The sequence below is a fragment of the Heteronotia binoei genome, unplaced genomic scaffold, assembly GCF_032191835.1.
Source record: "Heteronotia binoei isolate CCM8104 ecotype False Entrance Well unplaced genomic scaffold, APGP_CSIRO_Hbin_v1 ptg001511l, whole genome shotgun sequence".
Classification (NCBI taxonomy): Eukaryota; Metazoa; Chordata; class Lepidosauria; order Squamata; family Gekkonidae; genus Heteronotia; species Heteronotia binoei.
The window spans coordinates 64,375-75,219 of record NW_026800298.1 but is presented as its reverse complement, the minus strand read 5'-3'; the positions used below and the strand labels follow the sequence as shown (position 1 = coordinate 75,219).

The window sequence follows — 10,845 nt, the reverse complement described above, 5'->3', positions numbered from 1 at the left end:
CTATTAGTAAATATGGAATTTTAATTTCCTTTCCTTATACACATAAAGATTGCTTATGTATAACTAACAATTAACTACCTAGCCCTTCAGCTCAGCTGAACTGATGCCCTAACCACAGCAGTTTAGCATCCTCTCTTTATGAAGCTAATTTTTAACGGCAGATTTTGTAATCTATCCCTAAATATTAAGGCCAGCGCAGTTAGCGCTTCTTGCATCTCTGGTGCTTGAATGGTGTTACTAGAAATAACAAAATATTTAAAAACAACTTACCTCTTGGTACTTCAATTACGAAAACATCCGTAGATAGATCCTGCTACTCATAGCAGCTGTAATGATACATAGCAGGGGTCCCCCAACAGGTGGGCACGGGTGCCATGGTGCCCAACACCTTTCCTGGTGTTTTATGCTTGTGTGCAGGGCCAGGTGGGGTTTTTGCTCAGCAAGGCTTCTGATTGCCCACTGGCAATTTGATTGGCTGAGCAGATTATTAAAAATATTTTGGCAGGACCTGCCACCACAGCACAATGATCTTTTCTGAAGAGGAGATTGGATTTATCCCCTGCCTTTCACTCAGAGTGGCTTACAATCTCTTTCCTCTCCCCTCCCCACAACAGACACCCTGTGAGGTAGGTTGGGCTGAGAGAGCTCTGAGAGAACAGCTCTGAGAACTGCGACAGCAGGTGCATGTGGAGGACTGAGAAATTAAGCCCAGTTCTCCCAGATTAGATCTGGTGCACAGTACACTTAACTACTATACCAAACTACATGAGGTAAGATGCAGCAGCCATTTTGTGGTGGTACCCATCATGCTGCGTCAGAATTCCAAAGCACCTGCCAGCTGAAAAAGGTTGGGGACACCTGATGCAGACCCCTATTGAACAGTGCTATCTGGGACTTCCCTAGAAAGGAACTAGTAGAGATTCCATGCTTGCAAAGGATAAGCTTGTTCTCTGAGGGCCCGTCGGGGCACGTGCAGTCTTAAACTGCTGCTAGAAAGATCTTTCTGTTGTGACACGGCCAGGGACTTGCCTGCATGTTAGCAAGTAGAGTAACTTCCATGTTGTTAGAAGACAGTTGAATACTGGTGGTTGCACAAGCTCAACTGTCTTTCACATTATGAGATGTGCAAGAACAATATCCTCTTACATCAATACAATACTATACATCACAGACAGAATATAGCATTAAGAATGGGGAAGATACATAGTGGGCAAGGGTGTCTGCATGGGAAGCAAAGGGATGCTTGCCACCCAAAATCCTATGTCTATAGATCTTGCCATTGCAATCAATAGAACAGTGTACTTTTATGACACTATAATTAATTCCCCCCCTTCTTTTTAGAAATATTTATAGGGTATTCAACACAATTTCCTCATAAATGTTTCAAGAATCACCTAAATTCTTGAACAAATTGCAAAAGTAATAGCATGTTGAACACTGAATGGCCATATACAGCTTTACGGCAGAATCAACCCCGCTTCCCCACACCTTCCTAAATAAATTGTATGGTGAGATCTGCAGATTATTCTTTTATATAAAAGCTTACCAGGAAGTATACAGGTTTCTCTGTTTCTTCTAGTCTTTTGATATATAGGGTTGCCAATCCCCAGGTGGGGGCAGGGGATCCCCCGTTTGGAGACCCTCCCCCCACTTCAGGGTTGTCAGAAAGCGAGGGGAGGGGAGGGAAATGTCTGCTGTGAATTATTTCCTATGGAGATTTATTCCCATAAAAAATCATGGAGAATTGATCTGCGGGTATCTGAGGCTCTGGGGGGGCTGTTTTTTGGGGCAGAGGCACCAAATTTTCCATGTAGCATCTAGTGCCTCTCCCCAAAATACTTCCCAAGTTTCAAAAAGATTGGACCGGGGGTCCAATTCTATGAGCCCCAAAAGAAGGTGCCCCTATCCTTCATTATTTCCTATGGAAGGAAGGAATTGAAAAGGTGTGCCGTCCCTTTAAATGTGATGGCCATAACTCCCTTTGGAGTTCAATTATGCTTGTCACAGCCTTGATCTTGGCTTCACCCCTAATGTCTCCTGGCTCCACCCCCAAAGTCCCCAGATATTTCTTGAATTGGACTTGGCAACCCTATTTGATATCAAGACTGAAGATTAGAACGGGCCTTTTGCTGAGAAATTAGACTGTAATTATCTTCCATTGGCTGTATTTGAGCAGGTAAATGCTGCTGATTTAGTGTTTAAAATGCCTGCTGTCCAAGTTTGGTTTTATTCTGTATAGCACAAACCATCCTAAGCTACCTGGAAGGCCATGGGGAGGGACGGTGGCTCAGTGGCAGAGCATCTGCTTGGGAAGCAGAAGGTCCCAGGTTCAATCCCCGGCATCTCCAAAAAAGGGTCCAGGCAAATAGGTGTGAAAAACCTCAGCTTGAGACCCTGGAGAGCCGCTGCCAGTCTGAGAAGACAATACTGACTTTGATGGACCAAGGGTCTGATTCAGTATAAGGCAGCATCATATGTTCATATGGTAGAAGACAGCTGCAGAAGGAAGGGGGGGGGGGCAATAAAGATCTTGTGGTTTGTATTCAATACAATGGAATGTATATTTATGCACTTATCTCGACTTCAGTGTGCTATTGTTGTTGCAATTGATTCAGGTGGGGTAGTCATATTTGTTTGAAGCAGCAGAACAAATTTGAGTCAGACACCCTTTAAGACCAACAAAGCTTTATTCCAGGTATAAGCTTTTGTGTGCATGCACACTTCTTTAGATGCAGCATGAAGAAGTGTGCATGCACACAACAGCTTATACCTGGAATAAAACTTTGTTAGTCTTAAAAGTGCCCCTGGACTCAAACTTTGTTCTGTGGTTGGGATTATTGAATTTATGTAAATGAAAATCTATTTCAATACTGGATAAAAGTAACGTATGGCATTAGTTTCCTTTTACAGAAATTTGTTCAGGATTATTCTTACTTACATACACGGGGGTGGGGGGAGACAGCCAAAAGCTTATGTTATAAACACTAGTCTGTTGCAGCAAACACAACAGTCTTGAGGTAATTTTAAGATCAAAACAATAGTTTTCTCAAAAACTTTCCCCTAATAGCAAAAAATACTCTCCAGCACAGTTGCTTTTAGAAACGGTATTAAGATCAGCAATGACTTGAATTGAACTGTACAAAAGATGAATCTTATTTTCTGGTAATGTGTCAATTTTCTACAGAAGTGGAAAAGAGCCTCACAGCAGGAAAGAGATCTGATGCCACCTCAGCTTTTCAGAAGTTATTCTTGCAATAAAATAGGTACAATTTAAAGATAGATTTTATTCTCTGATGATTTACTCATGCAAACTGCACACGGAAGATAACAGTACAGTTTGTGAAACATGTCAAATGCAAAGATCTCAGATGCGATGTACAGAAGTAGTGTGACATACATTTTAAAACGGAATTGATGGTTGTACAACTTGAGGTTTTTTTTTTCTTCTTGCTGAACATAAGATAGGATTTTCTTTACTAACCCTACCATTAAAATCATTTACATGTATCCTCACACATAATTAGATTTACAACAGCAACAGCTTTATTACTAAAAAAAGAAAAGAAAAAAGAAACAACTTTTATATTAAATAAGATTTTTAAAATAGGACTGCCTTATTATAGCACCAGGCATCGCTACTGCAGAAACACCATTCATTTCAGTGGGCTACTTGGGAACAGAGATGAAGGGAGGTAGCAGAGCAGTGTCTGGTGAATTATGCCCATAATATTTGGGGGGAGCAAATGTAACCATGCTGGTCCACATCTAGTTCACCCAATGTGCAATGGGAGACACTTGCCCTGATCCAAATTGGAGATGTACGTGTGGAATTGGATACGTAAAAGCACAAGAATATATATGCCTTTTGTTTGCACTGCATTGCTTCCCAATGGATGGACATTCACAACGTATCCTCCATCCCCCATCATATTCTGGTATGACCAAAGCTGGATCGGGGCAATTATCTGTAGAATTTTCTTGCGGAATTCACATCTTGTGCCTGAGATTTTCTCACTGTCCTTGTGGTACTTAAAAAAAAAAAAGTTCTGAAAACATATTTCCCAAAATTCGTAAAAAAAAAAAAACCTGATAAAACCAATACATTTAGATACTTTTTGCAGCCTTTGCAAAAAACATGTATCCTTACATTTTTCAATACACAAAATATTTAAATTCTTATTTTTCAGACTTAAAGCACTGAAAAGATATATACATAATTTAAGATGACTTTGTTCAGCTTCCATTCTTGTTTGGTTGTACATCATACAAATTAAGAGTTGCCCTCTTGCCAGTAACACCAATTAAAATTCAATGATTTAAAAAGTGAATGTCTCATTTCATAGCTTTGATGGCACCTAGGTTAAAAACAGAGTGTAGAACAGAGCAGAACAAATGAGTTACGCAACCCACAATTAAATGCATTAAAGTGTTTTGTTATATACATAATAAGAGTTCTGTTTTACTGCCAGATGTTGCTACTGTGTAATTTACTTTGCTATTATACAATAGTGTTTTTTTTTAAACGTGGAAAGCACACAACTAATCTTTTTGTTCTTTTACAACTGAATCATAAAATAGTATACTGTATTTTTGAACATGGAGTACAGAATTAAAATAGGCAATGGCACATTTTTTTTAAAAAACCTCACTATCCTACAGATGATTGGATAGTGAGAAAAAAGTGTACCTACAATCATCTCATCAGAAACAAACGACATCATGGAATGTTAGTTATCCAAGTTCACATAGTAAATAACATTTCCAAAATTTCAGTCCTCTATGAAGCCAGCATCACATTGAAGGCATCTTTAAAACATTCAAGCACAGATTGCTGGCGGAAACTACAGAACCATTCTCGCCCTGTCTTGTCTCTCTTTCACACACAAACACACTTCACACTATAATTACATTGTTTCCACGGAACGGTAGATATCGATTTTTATTTTTCCACAAGAACATTATCAAAAATTTGCTACTAAAGGGTGACAGTGCTTACACAAGAATAAAGTACAAGTTACCTTGCAAATACTTGACAATGACCCCCCCAAAAAGAAAAAAAATCTTGAGTTGCTCGATGAGAGGAATTTTTAAAAACTTCCCTGGCATCCATACCGTATTGGTGCATGAACAAGATCCTCACTTTAAAAACTCAAGAATCCACAAAACATCAAGTTGACTTTTAAAAAAAAGTATTTTGTCTTTCATAACCCTGTAGAGTATTTGTCTGCTGTTCTTTGTCAGTCTAGTGAGATGAGAGTAGCTGCAGAAATGAAGCTCCCGATTTTTAAAAATGGAACTGCTAACTAAGCCAACATCGGGTTTTTTTTAAAAAAAGAAAAGAAAATCTAGCTAGTAATGACCCTGATCAAGATTACATATGTGCATAAAAAGTACTGTATATCATATACTGTACTGGCCCTATTAAACAATATCCTTTAAAAAAAACAAAAAACCCAATAACACCCAAACAGTAAAAAGCCAAAGAAAATGCTACACAATATCATCAAACATATTCTCCCAATGGTTTTCCTTTCAGAATGTGCAAAACAATATAAAGGCAAAAAGACTCAAAGCAAATTTACTGTTCCTTTTTCCCCGCCTCCCGCCTCCCCTCTTGCCTAGTGCTTTATGATCTTGTTGACTATACAAAGTCAATAGGAATCTATGCAGAACTTTGGTATAAAATGTTACAAGATTACTATCACAGTTTTGGGGACGAGCATTAAATAACTGATCTCAACAATTCCTGGAATACCACCAAATGCTAGAGAAGCAAGTACATTTCAACTGTACCAACACTTTACACAACGAGCACTGAAAATAATTAGCAATCCTAATTGAAAATAAAAATAAAAACTAACCTGGGCATCTATTAAGAGACCAGAACCTGCTGTGCAATACCTTTTGTTTGCTAACTTTCAAAGCCAAATTCAAGTTTGCATTTTACAGATGAATAATTTTTAAGCTACAGAAATTCTCCTAGGTGAAGGCTGATTTCCTTGGTTTCCCTTTGAAGTTGCTAAGGAATATCTAAGAAACAACACAAGTTTTTTAATCAACTTCCCGAAGGCTGCGATTGGGACGGAGGAGCCATTACAATCTGCGAAAGCGCCGGCTCTGTACTCTGGTCTGCCATCTGGGTGAGAACGGATGTTGCCACTGCTTCTGCCTTGGAAGTCGAACTTACTCCATTGGAAGTGCTGACGGAACTATGCTGAATAGCTTCTGTGTGAGGACTACTTGGTGCTGAAATGTCTTCAGAACTATCATCTTTATCTGCAGCTGGAGGAAGAAAAACAGTGCAATTATAGACCATGGAAGTCCCTTCCAACTCTATGATTCTATATTCACATTAAAGAGGGGTCGCCATACGTCAGCTGTGACTTGATGGCAAAACAAAAAAAACATTATATGATATTTTGGTACAGCCTTCTGTGTTCAGTCAAACTGGAACAGTAAGAGAGGCAAATAAGTTACCAGTATAATACTTAAGTGATGTTTAACTTTTGAATTCTAGAACCATTTGTCTGTGCACCACCAAATGCACACCATCATCACTGAAATCAACTCAACTTCTCTCTCTCATTAGCAACCATCAATGTTTTGACATTTGGCTATATAAACAATTACTGAGGTGTGATCTGAACACAAGACAGGTAATTTCCTTAAAAACACTAGACTGCACTAGTGTGCCACTGTACATCAGCTACTTGCTTTTTAATTTGCAAACAGATGCCCATGGAAGAAATCTGCCAATGTAGCACAAGTAATTTAATTTATGTCATGCCAAGTCATTGAGATTATTTTTTTCATCATCACAACTGATGATCTTAGTAATCATACGTGAGAAACAATAATAAAAATGCCACCTACTACAGGAATTACCTGGAATTAAAACAAACAGACTGGACCCTGTGCACTGGTTACAGAGAATGAAGTCACAGTGCTCTCCCAAACACGTCTGGGTTTGATGGATCTTGGGGACAGCATGAATTGTGATGTAGGGGTGGGGCCGTGGGGGCCTGGCAGAAATCCTGCAGGACTGGAAGGAGGGTTGGAATCCAACCTAATATTTCAGCTAGCCGGTATTTTAATCAGACTCTTGCTTAGTGTGATAAAAATGGTCACAAAGGAGAGAAGAACAACGTAAGCTGATTTGGGTCTCTCCTGTGGAGAAAGGTGGGGTACAAATTAAATAATATAATGAATACAGCACTCTTTAAGTGGTGCCCTGAACAGAATCATCTTCAGTGTAATACATGAGGTTCTGTGTGTGTTCGTTCTGCCATTTCGAGTCAATACTTGCTAAAAGTAAAAGCTCCAAATTTTGCATAGGGGATTGTTTTGTGCGCTGCTTAGTGAAATACGCTAAGATAACCAAAAGTTCTCAGGGTGACATATATGATTAGAAGAGCAGCTAGTCCTACCCAGTACAAGACTGTGAAGTCTTCTATCAAGAAGGAAGCTAATGGGGGGGGGGGGGAACCTGCTGATGAAACACAATGAGTTAACCTTAAAGAGCGGAAAAGTCCCACCCTTTAATTTAATTCCCACGCAAGAATTGATTCAGACAGAATAAAGCACTAGTAGGTAACAATCAACAACAACCCTACAGGAATAGAAAAAGCTGAGACAGCCTCAAGAGTCACTAGTCCAAGCTGAAGAAGAAGAGTTTATCAGGTTTATACCCCGCCCTTTACTTGGGAGTCTCAGAGTGGCTCACAATCTCCTTCCCTCCCTTTTCCCCAAAACTGGCACCCTGTGAAGTAGGTAGGGTTGAGAGAGCTCTTTCAAAATCTGCTCTTGAAAGAACAGCTCTTTCAAGAACTGGGACTGACCCAAGGTCACTCAGTAGCTGCATGTGGAGGAGTGGGGAATCAAACCCGATTCTCCAGATTAGAGTCTGCTGCCGTTAACCACTACACCAAACTGGCTCAGAGGCACAGTTTCATTATACCTAAAAATCTCCACTATAACCTGCCAAATGTTTTTCAACTTCCTTACAGTACTCCAGTAGAGAAAATTCCAAGGATTCATTCAAAGCTATTGTTTATATTGCTCTTCTTTATTTACAGACAGAAAGCTTGGCTATATATCTGAGGAAGTAAGGATGATGTATGTGGGTAGGTTTTATCTGCTGCTGCCTTTCCAGTGCACAGCAGTGGTATGCAAGTGATTAAGAAGCAAAATAAAGTAAAATAAAAATACTGAAATCACCATAACCACCACATAACAGATAAAAAAGTAAACTAGAAAAAAAAGCAATGTAAAATAACGAACACATTGGTAAGGAATATTAACTGGCTATACAAAAAAAAATATTTTTTTCTGATGGCACATTTGGACCTGCCAAAGGGCAAGCATTTACATCTCTTTGGAAGAAGCAGAAGATACTGGATTTATATCCCGCCCTCCACTTCAAATCTCAGAGAGGCTCACAATCGTCTTTATCTTCCTCCCCCACAACAGACAACCTGTTGAGGTGGGTGGGGCTGAGGGAGTTTTCCCAGAAGCTGACCTTTTCAAGGACAACTCTGCTAGAAGCTATGACTGACCCAAGGCCATTCCAGCAGCTGCAAGTGGAGGCGTATGGAATTAAACCCGGTTCTCCTAGATAAGAGTCTGTACACTTACCACTACACCAAACACAGATGTTTAGACGAGGCTAACTTTATAGCAGACCTAAACAGATAAAAGCCATAAAGCATGGTAGCATCACTGAGGTGAGGAAAGAATAGACACTGATGCATTTAGAGTAATGGATAATGGAAAATATTCCAAAGGAGACTACAGAATTCCCATCCTAGAAAGTTAAGAATCAGCGATCATGAAGGTGAGAGACACTTGATGAATTTTTCAGACCATCTAGCATGCTCTGATGATCTCATAAAACCTACCATGATAAACATTAAAAGCCCTTTTAAGAATAGTTAAATATGCAGTGAAAACATCAACATCTTATTGCACAGTTGTTTGTTCTTGTCAGTGTAAGCTTGTCCAACAATACTTCTAGTTCACTAGGATTTCCTTCAGTAAACCCTTTGAAATGTAATGCTAGTTGGATGCCAAGATACTGGACAGGCTGTGGTATAGTAAACAATACAGGCATCTAAGGAGAACAGAGAACAGATCATACATCTGAATGTGTTCTGAGAGCTCTATATTATCTCTCATTTTTTGTGCTTTCTGGCACACCAGTTAAAACTTTCTTATTGCAGCTAGAAGGCATGGCCATCTGTCTGGAAAACTCTAACAATATCATTTGGCTGTTTCAGCTTGTTTAACCTTGCTTTAATCCAGACCTCATTATTTGGGAACTGAACTGCCTGAAAGCTTTAAATTGTGTTCTAAAAGGTTATCAAGTTAGACCAGAAAATACATTCTCTCACGGCTTCTCTATGCTAGAAATTAAGAAGCCATTCAACATTTTTTAAACAATTTAACTTTCAGGCAAATTTATAAAAAAAAATCTCTTATTAAGATTTATAAAACAGAACTGGTAACACTTAAGGCAGAATGTGACTCATTCTTTACATGCCATATAACTCTATATATTAATGGTATAGCCACAGATTACTATCTTAAATAGCATCATCCAACTTAGCCAACAATTAATCAGCTGCCCCTTTGTCTTCAGTTTTTCCACTGTCTACTATAGCTCTTTGTAAATGTAGCTATTTAGGCCAGGGGTGTCAAACATCTGGCCTGAGGGCTGAATCAGGCCCCCAAGCAACTGGCTGTTATCTGCCTCCTTCTCCCTCTCTCTTGCTTCCTTCTGTGTAACAGCTTGCTTTGCCAGGTTTGCTCAATCACACAGGAGCTACAGAGTAAAACCTCTACTTTCTCAATTGGTTGAGGATCCTCCCTTGGGAAGGAAGAGCTTGCTTTGCCAGGCTATCACAATTGCACAGCAGAGCTACTGAGCCAAGCCTCTCTTCCTTCTATTGGCTGAGGCTCCTCCCCCTCCTGGTCCTTGGGTAAGGCAGGAAAGAGCCAGAGCTTCCTTTGCCCAGTTCCCAGGATCCCATGGGAGAAATACAAAGAAAGCACCTTTAAGACCAATGAGTGCTAATGTTTTAAGCACGTTTTAAGTTTTTTAAAAAAAAACCCTTTAATTGTGTTTGTCTGTGTCCTTTATAAAGTTTATATCTCTGCTATCTAATCTTAAATAGGTATACATCTGGCTCAGCCCAACATGGTCTCATTTATGTCAAATCTGGCCCTCATAACAAATGAGTTCAACAACCCTGATTTAGGCACTTTTCACTTCTTTAATGTGCACTAAACACAGGTGTATTTTTATAATGAACCTGATCACTTAAGAATCTGCACCAAGTCCAAAACATCAACACAGTTATTATAGAGTGCATGCTCTGAATATTACTAAGAGAAGAGTTTTCTGGGAGAGTTCTGTAGTCCATGAACTATAAATCTGACTCAATATGCATCCTTTATTGTATATTCACCATATGCAAGTACAGCTGTTTATGCAAACAGTAATCCAATAACTAACTGCCACTGATGGCAATGCTCACCATTGCTGGTTGCACAACCCGCTCCTTTCAGAAAACTGCTGTTGATTTAGGAGTGCACTGCATGCATTTTGAAACACTTTAAAGTTTCACGTATTTAAAGCAGACGTCTAGAAAGATTGTTCTCTTTTGCAATATCCAATTCAAGGCAGCTATGCTCGTTCAGGAAACGAGGCCTGCATAATGTGCTCCTGGAGCAGCTTCTATATGAAATCGTGCTGTTTGTCAGCCGGGAGCCATAATGGCCTCATCCCTGCAACAATCATTGTTAATATACATTCAAAACATATTTCTGCACAGGTTTCAATTTGCT

The 10,845-nt window shown here is 39.4% G+C and overlaps 1 protein-coding gene across 1 annotated transcript in view; it reads right to left on the bottom strand.

Moving 5' to 3' along the window:
* Positions 1–3,264: 3,264 nt before the first annotated feature.
* The window catches only part of LOC132591083 (cyclic AMP-dependent transcription factor ATF-2), a 50,540-nt gene continuing 42,959 nt past the window's right edge, over positions 3,265–10,845 (bottom strand). The window contains exon 13 of the mRNA XM_060263968.1: positions 3,265–6,282. Within this exon, the coding sequence (XP_060119951.1) occupies positions 6,056–6,282 (227 nt within the window). The 3' untranslated portion in view covers positions 3,265–6,055. The remainder of the gene's footprint in view (positions 6,283–10,845) is intronic.